Source organism: Vombatus ursinus, unplaced genomic scaffold (genome assembly GCF_900497805.2).
Source record: "Vombatus ursinus unplaced genomic scaffold, bare-nosed wombat genome assembly UNPS02005459.1, whole genome shotgun sequence".
Taxonomy (NCBI): domain Eukaryota; kingdom Metazoa; phylum Chordata; class Mammalia; order Diprotodontia; family Vombatidae; genus Vombatus; species Vombatus ursinus.
In genome coordinates this window covers 8761442-8781168 of record NW_020945237.1, presented here as the reverse complement: position 1 = coordinate 8781168, position 19727 = coordinate 8761442, and the positions used below count along the sequence as shown (strand labels likewise).

The following is a 19727-nucleotide window of genomic DNA, read 5'->3' as shown; positions in this document are numbered from 1 at the left end:
AGGATTTGAATTCAGTTCTTACTGATTCCAACTCCAGCACACATATGTCCACTGCTCCACCTAGTCACCAACAAAATATATACTCATTGCATTAAGAGTTTGAAGTTTTCTGCCCTTTATAAGGCTGTTTCAATTTCATTATGAAATAGGAAGATTTCTTTCTCTTTTTTTGTTTTTTCAATGAGGTAGAAACTTCCTTAAGGAAACTCCCTCTACTCAGGCAGATAGACACAGTTTTTGAATCTGAAGTCTTAAAGAGTTGCTTGGGGGAAGTGAGAGGTTAAGTGACCTGACCTCAGGCCCTCCTGACTCATCAGCAGGCTTTTTTTCCAGTATATGCCAAACTGCCTTTCTCCTACTTTACTAAAATCAGAAAACTAGATTTTCCCTTTGGATTTTTTACAGATAAGTAAACTGAGGACCAGAGACATTAAGTAATTTGCCCAAATTCACAGAGTTAGTAAATAACTAAGAGCTAAGTAAGCTAATATTTGGTAAACTAAGACTTAGTAAGTGATCTTCTGACTAAATCCAAGCTGCTTTCCACTGTACAGCATTGCCTCATAGGCTCAGAAGATCTCACATTATGCTGTGATTTAGGGACACAGAGATTCTTTCTGCTTGAAGGACTTGGGATGGCCAAATCACTGTTGCTACCTGCTCTTTGGCTTCTCATTTGGAATACCTCCTCTGATGGGGATCACATCTTCAAATTGGTCTTTGGGGTCATGGGAACCTAAAGGCAGGTAAGTAATACATAGAGTTATTTCATCTGGTGCATGGAATTATCACCTTTTTTTACTTATTAACTGCTTGAACTCAAACTTGTCATTCTAACATGTGTTGACCTTAGTCCCCTCCCTCACCTTTTACTGGAAAATCTAAATCGTTACTTTGTTTTTGTCCATTGTTATATCCATTGTGATTGTTGGGATGCTACCAGGTGTGCCTTTCAGGAGTTTTGGCCACTTAAAGCATGTATTTATTTCTTAACTAGTTTTCATCTGTAATCTTCAAATATACCACAATATAGGACTTATCTCTATCTGGAAAATGCCATGATCAAATTCCAATCTCTAGTTTTTAATTCTCAAACTACAGAGTGCACTGTGGGAACACAATGCTTATGCTATTTTTTGATCCTATACTCTTCTGAGGTTTACTGGAAAGGATTATGTGTGTATACACACACACACACACACACACACACACACGTGTATGTGTATGTATATGTATATATAGCTAAAAAGATATGACATGAAGATACAAACATTTTTTCCAAACCACAGTGATTTTTAACTCTTAAGCATGAAATAGTTTTTTAAAATATCCAAAGGATCACTTTCAACTCCTCCTTTTTGTTTACCATTCTAAACAGACTGGGGTTTTTTAGAGTGCTGTATTTTAATACTTTACTTCTATGATCTGGGGTATAAAGCTGTTTAGTTGGTCAGATAATGATTTATAAAATTACAAAGGTGGGAGGGAATTCAGGAATCACCCAGGCCAGGGGTTCTTAACTTTTTTAGTGTTATGGTCCCTGTGGGTAGTCTGGTGTAACCTTGTGGGTTCCCTTCTGAAAATAATGCTTTAGGTACATAGAATAATATTCATAGAATTATAAAAGAAACCACTTATATTGAAATAAAGTTACTCCCAGAAATCCATTCACATGCCTTTGGTTGTCAAAGCGCCTTAGGTTAAAAAACCTTGATCTAGTTCAACTCCATAATTTTGCAGATAAAAAAATCAGAGTCAAAGAAGAATCTGCCTCCTAACTTACCTTAGTTAGTTAGAGGGCAGATTTAGGACTGGTAAGAACCCAGCTCTCAGTAACCCCTTTCACCACCTCATGCTAGATATTGACAAGCAAGTGAAATGAAAAGAGCACTAGCAGCACATTTTAAGGTCTGCAAGTTAAATGTCACTCTATGATTCTTTCATCATGGCCTTGGTTAGTTCTTTTTGCCAGATTAAGATCATAAATTGCATTACAAAATCATGAAACTTCCCTGATAAGATTTTATTTGCTATGTTACCTTGGGCAAATCAAAAGTTTCTCCTTTGGGGAATGGAGAGCAGAGAGATGTTAAAAGGATGGTAGAAGTTATTAATATCTCTTCCCACTAAGTTTAAGAATTTTAAAAAATCTTTAAAGTGCTTGGAACTTTATATAAATATAATTATGATGTACTGGCATCATTCCGTTATTCAAATATAGTTTATTTTCTGTCTGAAGTTATTCAGTAATTCCTGAGGTTGACTCCTCCTTCTATTCCTCTATTTCTGGATGCAATTGAATTCCATCATGGTCTACATTCAATGGTTTTCTACGGGCTTTTGCTTTAATTCAGTTACAGTGACCTTAAATGGAAACCAAATCCAGAAACCATTCATTGTTAGTTCTAGAACATATGGGGTGAGTACATAAGAATATGTTCCAAGTATGAGTAGGAATTGGGAGATCCTAGGTGTGTGCCTAGGAGGCAGCAAGGTGGTTCAGTGGATGGTGTGCTGGGCCTCGATTCAGAATACCTGAGTTCATATATGGCCTCAGATACTCATTACTATCTGGGTGACCCTGGGCAAGTCATTTAACCTTTGTTGGCCTTAATCTACTGGAGAAGGAAATGGCAAACCACTCCTGTGTCTGCCAAGCAAACCCCATATGGTCAGGACTGAACAACAAAAACAAGGTGAATATGAAGAGAGAAACAGATCAAGTATGGCTATTTCTTCTTCTAGTCAAATGTTTCTGTTTTTTAATGTAAATTTAAATATCCTTTACTAACATTCATCTTCCTTTGGAGAGCATGGCATATAGATAATGGGCTAGTTTTTCAGTAAAGGAGATCTATATTCAAATCTTGTCTTTGACAAAGGACAGCTGTAAACCCATGGCCAAGTCACTTTGCCCTTTGGTGCCTAGGCAATTCTCTAAGACTCTCTCTTACATCGTAGATCTGCATTGGTGGAAGCCATTTCCCTACTGGGAGTTCCAAAGAAATCAGAGATCCAGACTAATTTTTTTTTTTACTTTGTGGGATAAATAGGTATTTTTCCTTTATTTAATTTATGTTTAAAAATATACAAATTTAGAAGTATCACAAGCACATGATACCTCACTTTAGAGCTTTTTTTCTAAATAAATATATAGGTAGAAGTAAGAAGACATACCAGAACAAATACAGAGCCTTGAAGTTTTTGTTACTTTTATTAACTTTGGATTCAATATAAATAGCCCATAGTAGTGCAGTTATTGAGCCTTTTCTAATTAGCAAGAATAAAATGATGAATTCCCCATTATTATTTTTCCCTTTGTGCTTTTAAAGTTTGCCAAAAGGGGAAGTGATATTGGTTATTTTGGTGATTTCCTTTTTCTGGTATGTTTGTGGCCAACTCTATATACTTTGGTTGCCTAGGTAACAACTTTGGATGTTCATATGACTCACTAGGGAAGTGAGGGCAAAGGAATTATCAGAAATTTAAGATACCAGATTTCCTTTTATCAGTCTCTGTTTCCTTTTCTCCCATATCCACCTCCCCAAAATTCACTAGACAGAATGGGGAAAAGTACGGGAACTTATGAAGACTCTTTTTAGTTTCTGCCTACTTATAATCTTCGATTAAAAAAAAAGTTTGAAAATGAAGTAAAGAAATTAGTTCTTTATTCTGTTATGAGGTTGATGATTTTTGTCAATAGGTTATATTCCTCAGTGGTTAATTTAGGCTAGGCAATATAACTGTTTAAATAGCATTTAGACAAAATACTTCAAAATATCAAGGATCTATAATTTCTTTTCCTGGTTTAGGGACCCTTGCACTGATACAGATGAAAGGCATTGTGGTCAAAAATATTCATTAACCTGTGACCAGTCTGGATATGATTTTTCCTTCCTTAGCTACACTTGGACAAGAGAAATATAGATCATCACTTGCTCATGATGGCAAAAATTCTAATGAAAATGTTAATCATTGCTCATTGAGGCTGATTCTTCTCTAATTTTGGTTATTTTCCAGGTGTAAATCTGGAAAACTACATCAATTTTGTCCAGTCATAGTCTTATATTAGAGGATCTTAGAAGGCATTTGGAAATTCAGGCTCATGGCTAGCTGACCTTTAAGGAGATATCTAACTCTAACTCTAACTCTGAGGTATCATCAATCACCTAGTTTGCAGATCTGTGGGCAAAGTTGCCTTTGATCCAAATGATGACTAACTATATCCACTTTTGCTAAAGAAGTGGCCTCCTGTTGTTGATGAAGCTGATAAAATGGTGAAAGGAAGGAAAAGGCAACAAGATCATTCTCCCAACTGTGGAATGTCTGTGGTCATGATAGCTATGTCTACTAAGCCTGGCTATCATGTTTGTTTGAGAATGATTTGTAATGAGAAGACAGCATGGTCTAAAGAAGAGGGGCACCAGAATAGTTGACAAGAGACCTAGGTTCTATTCTAATACCAGTTCTATCAGATCTATTCTAGTACCAGTTCACATCTGATCAGATGTGTGACCTTGGACAAATCACTTAAGCTCTTGAGGACTCAGTTTCTCCTTCTAGAAAAGGAAGAAGAATGAATTATATGATTTTCAAAAATCCCTTCCAGCTTTAATTCTATAAGAACTCATTAAAAAGACAGAGAAAGGCTATTTTGATTGTAACTCAAAATTGCTTTGTATAAGAATCATTTGATGAGAATACACTTATTTTAGAGAAAACTCCATTAAGTAAAATGTAAATAAAAAAATTTGTGACAAGGAGTCATACAATTTGCCAACACATAAAGGGAAGTAGTGTGGCCTGTTTCAACAGAAAACTTGAATTTTACATTTCCTTTGAGTTCTAATGTTTATTTTACATTTATTCCTTTTCTAGGATAATATGATTTCTACAGAAGAAATCATAAAAACAGTTTACTACAGAAAACATTTTGATTGATATTCTCTGAGAATGTTATATGATACATAATTTTCCATCTGTTCTTTTTCTGTTGAAATCTTGCCTATTACTATTTCTTTTCTGCCGTTGACATATTACAAGTAAGACAACCATCATTTCTAATGAAAGATTACAGTCATTTGGCTATAAGACTTCTTGTTTCTTGCATTTTTATAGTCTCTCTTTTTCCAATTATATTTTCAATCTTCTAAATTCCTTGAATAATCAAGTAACAATTAAGGACAAATTATACTATTGTATCTCAAGTTCATGAATTCCCAAAGTTAACATTAATCATGGAGAACATGGTTGGTAGAAATGAGCACAAGACTGAGAGTTTAGAGATCATCTATTCCAACTCCTTCATTTTTAAAGATGAGGCCTAATAGGTTAAATGAGTTTTGCAGGCATGCTTATAAACAGGAACAGAAGCATGTGAGAGATTCAAACCTAGATCCTCTAATTCTAGATCCAGCGTGTGTTCCATTATGCCACACTTCTCTTTAGAAAAACATGGCTCAGGACAACGTTCACTTCAGTATAGTTTATGGAACAGGCAAAAAGGTCGAGTGTAATCTTAGAGAAAAGAAGGTACAGTTCAATGAAAATTTACTTTTTGTATCTTATTCTCATTAAACTTGTAAAAACTTTCTCCATGTTAATCTAGAAAACACCAAACCATCTGGAGTGAATTAGAGGCATTCATAGAAACTAAACGCATTCCAGAGTTTTCTTTAAAAGACATAAAGAAAATAGAGACAATTTCAAGAGTCATAGTACTTTCCTTTATTAACATACTATCAGAGAAATATAAGGAATGATTGAATATTGTCTTGTATTGTCCTAAAGGTGTGTTTTACCTCCCTAAATTGATTCCAACCTCCTCAAATGTTGGGACCATATCTTCTACTTCTTTTTCCTACCCCATACTATCCATCTAGTTTAGTTTAGGGCATGCTGCTGATACTTGCTGCTCCTTGTCTAGTGATTAAATGATTTCTAATGGTAAGAAAGTTTTATTCCTCCCTCTCCCCACGTTAACTACTTTGTTGCTCTCATCACCTCTGAAACCTCACACACTAGGATTGAAATTATGGGGGACTCTTCTTGGTAATCTACTTGGCTTATTTGCCTCTAGGCAGTTCAAAAACAAGGAATTTTTGGTGGTAATTCAGGCATAGCCTGAATAGGTAATTGGTCACCATGCTAACAAAATTGGGCAAGTAATAGCACTGGGACATTTAAAACATTTAATTGAGACATAGACAATTAGTAAAGTAATACCAGTGCTATTAGCACACATTCTTAAATGAGTACACTAACCTTCTACTTATCTGAGAGTAGTTTGGGAAATGAGCTCCACAATAGACTCTGGGCTTGGAGAGGACAAGCTACCTTCTTTGGAAATGTCAGTGCAGAGAGGTTGCTGTCCAGTGACTCCTTCCAGTGTTTGTAAAGGCTTATCTAGCTGCTCATGGTCTCTGACAGCTCCCCACTTGCCTTGTTGCTCCCAATTGCAGTTCTCTCCATGCTCCTGGCTTGGCTTTCCTCTCCCTCCTAATGGTCACAAAACCCAGTGGGGTTCATAGAAGTCTTCCTGAGCTTCTCTGAAATGACCTCCTTCATAATTTCTTGCAGCACAATAAATAGTATTCTATTACATTCAAATGCCACAATTTGTTTAGCCATTCCCCAATTGATGCGCACACCCTTTGTGTTTCCAGTTCTTTGCCACCACAAAAGATCTGCTATAAATATTTTTGTGCATTTGGGTCCTTTTCCTCTTTTTTTCAATCTCTTTGGGGAATAGGCCTAGTGAATCATTGGGTCAAAGGGGACACACTGTTTAGTGATCTTGGGGCACAGTGAAGTGCACAGAACTGGGAGAATAATTTAACATCAATGATGTAAAGACAAAAAAAATCTTTGAAAGACTTAAGGATTCTGATCAATTCAATGACCAGCCAGGATTCCAGGGTACTCATGATGATAGAAATGATAGACTTAGGCTGCACAATAAGACATATTTTTGGATGTGGCCAATTTGGGAATTTGTGTTGCTTGACTATACATAATCATCACAAGGGTATTATTTTTGTTTTCTTTAAGAGGAGAGACATGGGATAGAGAGAAAATATATTTTTGTTAGTCAAAAAAAATAAATAAAACCAGCAGAGACTTCCATTAAACCTTCATATCTCAGGGAAAAACAAACAATTTTCTATTCTGGCCATTTTTTTCTGAAAGGAAAGACCATAAAGACCCCTCTAAGTTGTTCTTGGTGTTGGTGTTGGTGTTGGTGGTGGTGAAAATCTTCCTTGCCTCAAAATCACTAAACAACTGCCTCTCTAGAGCAAGGGAAAAGGCAGAAGGAGGTGTATCCAGGACAGTGCTTTGAGGAGCAGCCAGCAGTGTTTACATGATTAAGGTACACTTTGCCCTAGTATGTATGGTAGGTCTATCATTAATTCTCTCACTCCCCAGAAGGAATAGTCTATTTTGGTCTATAGTAATAATATAAATTGGTCTATCTCAAAACCAATGTCTCAAATTCTCAATAAGGTCCAAAGTTTACATTTGAAATGATTACCAAAAGTGTACTTACAGTCAAGACCTGACTTCATCCATCCTCCCATCCACCCCCCCTCTAACACTTCCTAGCTTTACTTTAATAAATTTCTGCGTAAATCTTGCTGAGTCTTAGTTTTCTCATCTGTGAAGTAGGAAAGTAGTACTTAACTCACTAGACTGTTCTGAGAATCAAATTAAATGATGTCTACAAAGCGGTGAGGTGGCCCAGTAGATAGAGGGCCAGGCCTGGAGTCAAGAAGACTTATCTTGAATTCAGATCTGGTCTCAGACACTTACTAGTTGTGTGACCCTAAGCGAGTCACTTAACCCTGTTTGCCTCAGTTTCCTCATCTGTAAAATGATCTGAAGAAGGAAATGGCAAACTATTCCAACATCTTTGCCAAGAAAACCCCAAATGGCATCATGAAGAGTCATTCACAACCGAAAAAAATAACTGAAGAGCAACATAAAGCATTTTGTAAGCCTTACAGATCTCTATACATATTAGCTATTCTCATTTCTGTGCCACCAGCAACCTTTAACTATTTTTGTCAATTTGGTCTCAGTTGAAGTGCTTCATTATTTCAAATTAAACTATCAATCAATACTATGATGTTCCTACTAAAGTTACTGGTTCTCAACTCTCTTTCCAGGTTGAGAACACATGATTGCACCCCATGCTTCAGCTAAATAGATCTATTCACTGTTCCCATAAGCAACATTCTACCTCCCCGTAGCATGCCTCCTGCCCCAAGGCTCAAATGCTCTTTCTTCACCTTCATCTTTTAGAAACCACTCACTAACTGACTTCAAGGCTTAGCTGTAGGACAATTTCCTACAGGAAATCTTTTCTGATTCCTCTGCAGTTAGTGTTGCACTCCTTCTCCCCCCCCTCCCCCCAACTCAGTCATTGTATATTTGTTTTGTATGTACTATATCTTGTATTTACTCATCAGTGACCAGGTTGTGTCCTTCTAGTAGAATATAAGCTCCCTGAAGGTAGGGACGATCTCATCTTTGTTTTCCTATCTCTAGGACCTAGCATATAAGAGATGCCTAATAAATGCTTTTTGACTGATCTGTCGATTGAAATACTAGCTTCAGATTGGGGGGGGTGGAAGGGAAAGAGAAGTTGTAAAATAATAGTGGAAACTTTCTGCTTGGGAATTTAGCTGTCTTTTATGTAGGTTTTTGATCCTTCAGAAAAAGAAAATAGTATTACTGTAATACCCATTTTCCTCTTCCCTCTCATACATCTGTATATAATTTCTACTGTTGAGTGAAGAGAGATTAAACCAACATTTATGAAAGTTTGTCTAAAGCTTAAGCAGGAGATTAAAAATATGATAAATAAATATAATTTGAGGGTCTGTACCATCCACAGCTGTCTCCATAATGACATAATAACTTATTACAAGAGCTCACAGGAAGTTTCTGAGGCTTAATTTGAGTGTGGCTTTGAGAAAAAAGAGCAAGAATATGGCTAAATTTTTAAGTGAAGAAAAAAAAATTGTTTGGGATAAGTTCTAGAGATAAATGACCAGACCTAGATGTTTCTGGTGTTTAGAGAGACCCACAAGAGACAAAGACATAAAAGAGAGAAACAGGCACAAAGACAAAGAAAAAGAGAGAGACAGATACAGAGAGAGGAAGAGAAGGACGAAAAAGTAACTCTCTCCTCCCTCAGATTGTAAAAGTTGCTCTAGAAATACATTGACCACACATTGCTTTGAATACTTGGAATAACTTTGGAGGTTGTTGCTTGGGCAATGTGGTTTCCTGTCTGCTTCAACATTTGTGAAGTGGAGTAGACTTTTTATGAACAGTATTTTTTTTAAGGTGGTACTAACAACTAGGAATAGAGTCCTTAAAAAATGTTTGTTGGGGGCAGCTAGGTGGTGAAGTAGATAGAGCACTGGCCCTGAAGTCAAGAGGACCTGAGTTCAAATCCGGCCTCAGACCAAACACTTGACACTTACTAGCTGTGTGACCCTGGGCAAGTCACTTAACCCCAATTGCCTTTAAAAAAAAAATGTTTGTTTCTGTCTCTCTACCTGGAATCCTCCAAGGTTGCTTCTTCATTAACTCAACCACAAAAGTAATCCTCTTACATGTCTTCTATTGCTCACTACATGACAAAGCCCGGAGAAGTTGGTGAATGCTTTATGTCTGTACTTCAGGTAATTGTCATTAAGAGAGCAGATCCCCAGAAAGCTAGCTCAGGCTTGATGTAGTCTCCAGGTTCAACCTCAATTCAAAACTGTAGTTCACAGGTCCCCAACAAAGTGTTTGGTTTTACCAGCCAACTAGACAGCAGATTAATGCAAAGCAAAAGACATTTATTCAACAGGTAGGAGTAATGGTTGGGGACCTTCCAATCAGAGGCTTCCTGAGTGGCCCTTTTATAGATATAAATAAAATAGGTTTGAAAGATTATCACTAGGGCTAGAAATGTGTTAACTAGGTATGTTGTCCCAGGCACCCTGGCAGTCATGTTCTAAAGCAGTGACGTTTCCCTAAGGAAGCATTACTGGCAGCAGGAGTGGTGGCAGTAAGTAGAAGATGGAGTGCAACAGTGGTAAAGTAGTAGCATTGAGGAGCTCCTGAGCCTTGGCAAAGAGCTCCTGCAGCTAAAACTTAAGAGCCACAATGTGGAAGAGCAAATTTGGGCCTTTATTGTTAGGCATGTTTCTTTGGAGGCCCACGGGGAAGTGAGACTCACCAAAGGGAAAAGTTTTTAAAAACCCTTCTAGTCTTCTTACACCTTATGCTTTGTACTCATATTATTTGATCCAGTGACACTGGCCTCCCGGCTGCTCCACAAACAAAGCGCAATCTCTTGACTCAAGGCATTCTCTCTGGCTATCCCCCATGCCTGGAATGCTCTCCCTCCTCCACTCCAATTACTGATCTCCCTGGCTTCCTCTAAGTTCCAACTAAAACCCCACCTTCTACAGGAAGCTCTCTCCAACCCCTCTTAATTCCATTGACTTCCCTCTATTAATTATATTGTACTTATCATGTTTGTTGCTTGCTTTGTATATATTCGAATGTTGTCTCCCCCATTAGATTTTAAGTTCCTTGAGGCCAAGGACTGACTTTTGCCTCTTTGTATCCCCAACACTTAGTACAGTGCCTGGCATATACATTTTTATTGATTAATAAATCAATATTTCTGCCATTGTGGGTTCTAATGTCTCTGGGTTCTAAACTGGTTCTGCCAGAGTTGTAAAGACCTCAAAACATTTCAGAAGACTGATGATGAACCCATCTCCTGACAGAAAAGGGCTGGATTCAAGATGCAGAATGAGACATAATGGAGGAATTTGTTTTGCTTGACTATGCCCATTTGTTACAACTTGGTCCCTTTCCAATACATTTTTATTGATTAACTGAATTGCTTAATATTTGTTGATTTGAATTTAAAAAATCTTATTAAGTAAAGCAGTAGAGTAACATTATTAAGTCATAAGGGGGTGCAGTGAAGGAGAACAGCTGTATGAATGAAACCATATTGATTTTAGTGGCTTCAGCAATATTTTTGTCCCTTGAACCATTTTGGGGGCTGGCTGATTAGAGCAATTTGGAAACCATAATATATTAGTTGAAAAGTTCCAGCAATCTAAGTCTGTAAGGATGGGTCCATGTCGTACTTACAGTAGTTGGTCTCACTGCGGTGTCCCCCCAAAAATCATCACATGGCAGTTTGCCTTCTTTTGACTTCCTCCAAATGAAGCTGGTGGACACGTGATAGACATATGTTCCCTCTCTAGATTTCACTCCAAGCCTTAGCAGCTTGGTTGATGAGAACCAGGTTCACCTCCATAGCAGGAGGACTTTATGGAGGTACACTATCTTAACATTTAAAAATCTCTTTAGTACATTATGACTAAAAGAGACCCTGGCATTGACCACCCACTGGACGCTAACTTACAGCAGCCTTCAGCTCTAATTCATTTCCCTCAGAGTCTCAAGCTCTCCAATGCTGAGTCTTACTTTCCAGTGACACACATAGGAAGGGACCTGCGGCAGCCCTTACGTCCAGCCTCCTGGTTTTACAGATGGAGAAACTGACGCTCTGGGAGGTTATTGTCCCCATCCGTCAAATGATATCACTCAACTCCCAGGGCTGTTGGGAGGGTAAAATAAGATGTTTGTAAAGTTATTTGCAAACTTAGGGCTCTATATGAATGTTAGCTATTCTAGGATTTATGGCAAGAGGTTTAGGGAGGATTGTCTCACACCTGGAAGCACCCCAGGTGGCAAAATCCTATTTACACTATATTGTATATTTACTATATTGTATATGTATGTAGACTGCGTGGTTTTTCCCTGTTCGAATGGAAGCTCCTTAAGGGCAGGGGTTGTACTTCTGCTCTTCTTTGTGTGCCTTGAGTTTAGTGGCATGGCAAGCATACAGTGAGCACTTAATAAATGCTTGCTAGTTGACTGAATGGAAGTGGGCGCAGTGATTGGCTCCTCCAGGGTCACTAGCCCCGCCCCCTTCCCAGCACCTGAGGCACCTCCCTTCCCACAGTCCCTTGCGCCCCTTCCCCAGCCCTGCTCCGCCCCAGGCGGAGGCCTACACGTGCAGTACGGAGAGTGGGGGCGGGGCACGGAACTGAATTCCCGCGGAACCGAGACGCGGCGGGTGCGGCCAGTCAGGTTGCGGGGAGGAGACACTGAGGGACACGGTCTGAAGAGACTTAAAGGCGGAGCGATGGAGCCGCTGCGGGTGCTGGAGCTGTACAGCGGCATTGGGGGCATGCACCAGGCACTGAAAGGTACGAGCCGCTCTCTCCGGCTCCCTACTCCCTCAGGATTCCGTGGGCGGGTCGCTCGGAGAAGCTGCGCGTGCGCTGTGTCTCCCTGGCAACGGAATTTGCCTCCCCCGCCCCGGCGCTTCCGAGGCCGGAGTTCCCTGTGCCTGGCCTCTCTGGGAAGCGCGTTAGCCCCACCCTCTGGGCCTGCCCCCGCCCCTGAGGGGCTAACTCCGCTCCTCGCGTCAGCCCCGCCCCCAGCCGGAGTCCGCCCCCTTTAGGCCCCGCCCCTTGCGCTCTAGTTGGGAGGCGATGCCAGCTCTGCCATCTGAATGTGGGAGCTAGGAACCCGGCCCCCAAATGACCTCCAAACTGCCCAGCATTCCCACCCCTGCAGGGTGAGCTCTTGGGGCCTTTTCTGTTGAGGATGATAAAGTTTACTCCTCTCTTCTCCCACCTCCATCTTTAAAAAAAAAAATCACGTTTCGTTTGAGATTTTCTTTTTTCAAAGAAACTTTTTTCATTTTTCAGTTAACTAGTGTTTATTTCCTTTCCATTCCAAGTACTTCCCTAAAGTCGAGTCAGCAAGCATTTATTAAGCACCTGTGACGTACCCAGCTTGTTCTGAGCTCTGGGGATACAAAGAGGGCAAAGAGGACAGTGCAGTCTAATAGGGGAGACAACAGGAACATACAGACAAGCTATATGTAGGACAAATTGGAGATAATCAGTAGGGGGAAGGAAGGACTGGAATGGCGGGGATCTGGGGGAGGCTTCCTGTAAAAGGTGAGATTTTAGTTGGGACTTCAAGGAAGCCAGAAATGCCAAAAAGTGAGATGAGAAGAGTGAATTCCAGCAAAGAGGGGCCAACCCGTGAAAATAAGAGGAGATGGAAAGTAGTGTCTTGTTCAAGGAACAGCCAGGAGGCCGCTGGATGGAAGAGAAAATTATAAGAAGCCTGAAAAGGTGGAAAGGACCAAGTTGTAACAAATAGGCATAGTCAAGCAAAACTAATAACTACTTTGTCCATGTCTAAAAAATGTATGTCTCATTCTGCATATTGAATCCATCTCTTTTCAGGAGATGGGTAGTATAGTTCATCATCAGTCTTCTGAAGTGTTTGGAGGTCTTTACAACTCCAGCAGAACCAATTTAGAACCTAGAGACTTTAGAACCCTCACTGGCCGAAATGTTGGTACAGTGGAAAAATCACTGGCTCTGGACGCAGATTTGGGTTTACATTTCACCTCTGAAGCTAATTACTTTTGTGACCTAGGGTGAGTCAGCTTCCTGGACCTCAAATCTCTCAACTGAAAATTGAGGGAATTGAACTAGATCAGATATCCTTCTGAGGTTTCTTCCATGGGGATTCTGAGGTCCTGTGGATTGAGGGGGAAAGATGATCCACCCCTGTGATTTCATCTCTTTGGAAATTCTTTTCACAGATGCAGATGCCGTGTCTGCAATTTATAGTCCTAGGTAGTCTGGTCACTGAGAGGTGTGGTGGTTAGCCCACGGTCATACAGTGGGCATGTGTCAGAGTTAGGATTTGAACCTGGGTTTTCCTAACTCCAGTCCAACCCTTCTATCCCACACATTTTGTCTTCAAGTTAGTTAATTAAAATTGAGCTGACCATGAAGCTAACACAAGCACAAAACTGCTCAGAAGACTTGTACTTGTCTTTCACATTGTCAGTTGTGCCAGGCTAAGATTTTAAGTTATTATTGAGATTTAGTAAAGTAAGCATGTTGATTTTCCAGCTGTCATTCAAAAAGCATTTTTTAACCTCTTCTATGTGCCAGTCACTATACAGATATAAGGATAAAAGAGCACAGTATTCTCTACCTTTCACTTTGGTTTCTAAAATGTTTAGTTTTGATACTAGCTTAGGTCACTGGATTACAGAGAGGGAACTTGAACTGAATTTAATGGCTATCTTGTACAACCTCTGAATTTTATTTATGAGGAAACACGTAAAAAATTCTCATTTTTTTCCTTCTTGATTACAAACCGTCGTAATTTAGCTTTGTTTTAGTCTAACCACGTCCCTCCCCTACTCCACCAATGCTGGTGGTTCCCTATTACCTCTGGGAATAAGGATTTCTCTGGCTTTTAAAGACCTTCATGACCTGACCTTAGCATACCTTTATACATTACGCCCTTTCTGAATTTTATAGTCTTGCTGTTTTTCACATCTGACACTCTGATCTCCCTCCTCATATCTTTGCCCTGGCCGTCTCCCATAAACAGACTTCACCTGTACCTCTTAGAATTCCATGATTTCTTCAAGATTCAGTTCAGGCACCATCTTCTACTCGAAACTCTTCCTGATTTCCAACTGCTAGTGCTCTACCCATTAAACTACCTCTTATTTATGTTGTATTTGCTTGTCTACGTGTATATTGTTTCCCCATGTAAAATGTTAGTTCTTTGAGAGCAGGCGCTGTTTCATTTTTGATTTTGTATACTCAGGGCCCAGCCCAATGGCTGGTACGCTGTAGATAATTTATAAATGCTTGTTGATTAATTGGTTGATTGCTTGTTGGAGTGGGAATGTGGTGTAGTTGCCCAATTCTTGGTTCTTCTCTTAAATGTTTGAACTTTTGGCAAGTCATTTAACCTCTAAAGGCCCATTTTTTTCATCTGTTAGAAGAAAGAGATTTGATTTCCATATTTCCAATATGGTAGTTTCCAACATCTCTACCAGTATGAAAATTGTACGAGCCATGGGAGAAATAGCATGTGTACAGTGGAGGGAACCTTGACTTGTAGTCAGGGGAAATCCAGGAGGAAATGATCCCTAAGGGGAATCACTTTGTAATGCCTAGTACCTAATGAATAGTAGGTGCATAATAAATGCTTATTGATTCATCTGGGTTTCAGTCCTGGCTTTGATACTAGCTTGTGACCATCAGCATGGCTTTTGCTTCTTGTAAAATAAGATCATGGGACTATGGTAACACATTGTGAATCTTATAATGCTATATAAATATTATATTATATTAAATGTCAGCCAGTAACACCTCCACAGGTTCTTATCTCAGGCCTTTTGTCACTTTCCTTTATTTTCAGCTGAGAAGAATTAACTTTATTTCTCAAGTAGAAGTATGTACTTACTTTGTCTTTTTCTGGTGAGCTTTTGAATTAATTTTCTTCCTTTCCTTGAAGCAGCATTGTTTAAACTATCTGATGAGAACATTTTCATTTAATTCTCAGGCCTACTTTCAACAAAGATTTATTAGCTCTTGCTCAATGCAAGGCACGGCACTGTGCTCGAAGTCCTTTGGTGACTTCTTTGGCAACTTTCAGTCTTAGAAAGAAGTAAGGAAAGAAAAACAACTTTTAGCTTAAATTTTGGTTGAATTGTTTAGTTGCCAAAATTTATTAAGGCAGGTTTACAGTTAAGTTGCAAAATAAAACTTATCACTCAGTGTTTTTTTTTTTAATCTGTAGTAGGAGAGTACCTGATTTTCTTGTTCTCCAGTGGGACACACTGAAGGTAAATCCATGGTACAACTTGGTATTGTGGGAAGAGCATTGGATTTGGAGTCAGAAGACATGGGTTCAAATGACCTTTCTCTGTTGCCACTGGTGTTACTAGGGGCAAGTCATTCATCTTTCTGGGCCTAGGTTTCCTCATTTGTAAAATGAAAGAATATTAAATAATCTCTAAATACCATTCCACTTCTAAATCCTGTGCTTAGATGATCAAATCCTAGTACACCAAGCTCCACAAAGCATTCAGAGTTTTTCTTTGTAGTGGAATTTTTTGTAATATGTACAAATACATCTCCCATAAAGAGAGGTTATGCCCAGCCTCAGAGAAACACACATTTGGAGAATTTCTAAGTTGAAGGATTATAAGTTGGTCATTTTGAAAAAGGAAAAGTTCTTTCTTATAGAAATAATTCTGTATTCCAACCACCTGCCACCACTACCCCCACACACAAGGTTTTGCTTATTTGAAGGTCAGTATCAGTGATTTTAATTACAAAAATCACGTACAGACAAAAAAACAGATTTTTTAAAGTCAGTTTCCATAGTACAAAAATTCTTTAAATGTAGTAATATGTGAGTCACTTCTAGCGTAAATTAATTTGATACTTTATATACAGTCTTGAAAAAAACAACTCATCCGTTAGCTTATACCTATATGTATTGAACATTGTAGGAGGCATTATTTAGGCTGAATATTTTCAATGTGTGGAAGAATCATTGATTTTGGAACCACTGATCCCAGGGTTAGTGGAAGGGACCAGAAAGGTCTGAGCTATGAATGAGCCAAAAAATTGGGAGCTGGGGTCTCTCAAGGTATGCACCAAATGAGGAGTGTGTTAGAATATGGCCCAGATGGGTCATATGGTGACCAACAAATCTTGGTCTCAGAGTTCACAGTGGACCTCAAAAGCCATTTAGTCTAATCCTTAACCCAACCAAGAGTCCCTTCCACAACATTGCTAACAAATGGTTGTTGAGTCTTGGATGGCTCTCTATACTTTCAGAGACATCTCTCTATACTTTTGGATAACGTTAGGCAGTTTTTCTGCTTTTCTGTAACTTCTAACTGGTCAGATAAGTCTCTTCCTTGTGACAACCCTTCAAATACTTATATATAGGTTTCCCCCTCCCCCCGCTCCCCTCCATTAATCTTTTCTCCCCCCAAATTAAATACCTGCGTTTTCTTCAGTTGGTTTTCCTATGCTATGACCTTGACAGCCCTAAACATCCTGGTCATACTGTTTGGACACTTCTGCTTATCAGTGGTCTTTGCAAAATAGGGTGCCCCAACCTAAATACAATAATGTAGATATGGTCTTCAGTGGGACAATCACTTCCTCATTCCATACACCATTCCTGGGTTAATGCCAGATAGATGTTGTATTTGATTTTTTTGGCTGCCATACTGAAATATAGTGAATCACATAAGTAGGTATGATCTTAATAAGCCACCTAGTACAATCTGTACCAGTAGCAGACCTCTCAACTGAGTTTGCCTGTTAATTCCCTACAGATTTTTTTTTCAGATTAAGTGCTATTTAGCTATGCTTTCCCCCTTTTATGCTTGTGAAGTTGGTTTTCTGTAGCCAAACTTAAAACCTTATATTAATCTTTATTAAATGGAATCTTATATTATTTGACTCAGTTTTCTACCCTGTCAAGATCTTTTTTGATCCTGACTTTCTTATCCAGCTTGTTAAGTAGCCCCCTTCACCCTTCACCCCCCAACCTGCCTTGTGTCACACGTGTATCTTTAATATAATTGTTAAAAGCGCTGGGTGGACATGTAGATTCCAGGGGCATTCCACCGGAAACCTGCCTGAAAGTTGACTTTGGATTTTTGACAACTGCCCCTTTAATGCTTGGCCATTCAGTTGGTTCTAAATTCACCTAATTTTACTACTGTGTAGCCCACATCTTGTCATCTTTACCATAAGAACAACATGAGAGACTTCATCACATGCATTCCTGAAATCTAGGTAAGCAGTGGCTGTAGCACTTCTCCATCTGCCAGTCTAGTATTCCTGGCAAAAAAGGAAATGTCTTAGTTTGGCTGTTCTTGAAATCATGCTGGTGGTATGTGATAAGCTCAATGGCCTAGAGGTGATAGACTCCATTTTCTTTCTTTTCTGAAAAGTAGAATTGCATAGCAGTCACATTGGTGGTGTACCAGGGGTCAGCAAGAGGATGTGCAGTTAGGAATGGTATGGGTTGATCGTATTGGTAGATCAACAGAAGGAATTCTGTTCCATGGACTTTGAAATGCAGGCAAAGAAAGGTTGAATGTAGAATATAGCGGAAAAAAGGAAACAGATCCAGAACTTGGTAGGTCATCCATTGCATCCAGTGCCATTGCCAGTCACCCTGACTTTTGTTATGCCCCTGGACTTTGATGACTCTGGAAGGGAAAGTGAGGCTAATGACTGCGAAATCCTACTTCATGTAAATCCAGTTCATGCAGGGATCAAGACATCACCCCATGATGTCATTGGTCCTCTTCAAAAACAAAGGACAAACAACAACTGTAATATAGCTAAAAATCCCCCCTCCCACTCCCCTTCCTGCTTGTTTTGTTTTTCTTGTCTTCTTAGTGGGTGGGGGAGTCAGGAGGGAAAGAATTAGGAACTGAAAAAAAATTGAATTTTTAAAAATTTATTTTTTACTACTTTAAAAAAAATTAATATTTTATTTTTCCCAATTACATATAAGAACAATTTAAACCTATTTTTAATATACAAAACAATTTCCATATTAGTTATGTTGTAAAAGAAAATACTGAAAAAAAGCCCAAAGAAAAATAAAGTAGAATAACAGTATGCTTTGACCTGTATTCAGATTCCATGAGTTCTAAATTTTAAAAAATTTCTAAAAAGAAAAAAGCACTCCTACACTGATTTTTTATTATCCTTAGCATTTATCATGTCTCAGCTTGGTCTAGGCTTTAGTCTTAGTGCTGTCCTTTTGAATTACTACTCCATCACCTGACTTTGTTTCCATCTTTTGTACATGTCTTTTAAAAATCTAAGTTGGTGTTCTTGGATTTTTACAGTTGAAGGAGAATTTTAGAGTTATCTAAGACAGTCCATTTAAATTATACATGAGGAAACTGAGCTGCAAAGAAGTAAAATAACTAGCCTAAACTTGCTCATCTGATAAGGGACGGTCAGAATTTTCACCTAGGTCCCCTCAATTTAAGACCAAAACTTTTATTACTACGCAATGCAACTTCCCTAGATAGGAACATTGGTCTCTTTGGATAGCTCACTTTCTTCCTCTCATTTCCCTCCCCCACCCCTACCCATTTTGTTCTTGAGTGCATTCCATCTTTTGTCAATTGTAAAATATCGATCATGGAAGTCTGCCTATCCTTTCTCTCAACTTTTTGGGTAAAAAAACCCCAAAATTCTCCCTGAATATAGGATGCACTTCTGATTGTAATCAGCTTTCTCCTTTTGTCTGCAACAGGTTCTAAGATGGCATGATCACTTCCTCCCAGGGTTTCTGACGTTTCTAATTAAGCCAGTATTCATATTGCTGAAGTTAGGTCCAGAATGGCAGTTCTTGTCACTGTTTCCTCCATCTCTTTAAAAAGAAAATTATTTGCTGCTCTGCTTTTAGCAAGAAAGATAGCTCCAGCAGGTGTCTGGATAGTTGAGTCTCCCCAGTATCATTCATTTCTTAGTGTTAACTCTGTGGTCTATTTCAGAGACTCGTCATCTATTTTCTCCATCTGGTTATGTGGTCTGTAATATATTGATTGTTAGTAGCACTTACCACGTAGACTTCTCCTTCCCTTGATCTTTAATAATAAATGTTTCTCAGTGTGTTTCCTCCCTTTGTTTCATTTTTTTCTTTAGAGGATTCTGTTTTCTTGGTATACAGTGCTACTCTACTACTCCATTGCCTTATTTCAGTCATGAGTCCACATCTCACCAACTCTCAGTGACACCTATGAC

General features: G+C 39.0%; 1 protein-coding gene across 2 annotated transcripts in view; it reads left to right on the top strand.

Moving 5' to 3' along the window:
• Positions 1–433: 433 nt before the first annotated feature.
• TRDMT1 (tRNA aspartic acid methyltransferase 1) overlaps positions 434–19727 on the top strand; it is a 56581-nt gene continuing 37287 nt past the window's right edge. The window contains exon 1 of one of the 2 annotated variants that reach the window (XM_027847900.1): positions 434–746. Coding sequence is in view for 1 of the 2 variants with exons in the window: in XM_027847899.1 (XP_027703700.1) it covers positions 12233–12296 (64 nt within the window). In the remaining variant the exon portion in view is untranslated. Of the gene's footprint in view, positions 747–12104; positions 12297–19727 lie in introns of those variants that run through there. The other variant, XM_027847899.1, reaches the window with a different exon arrangement.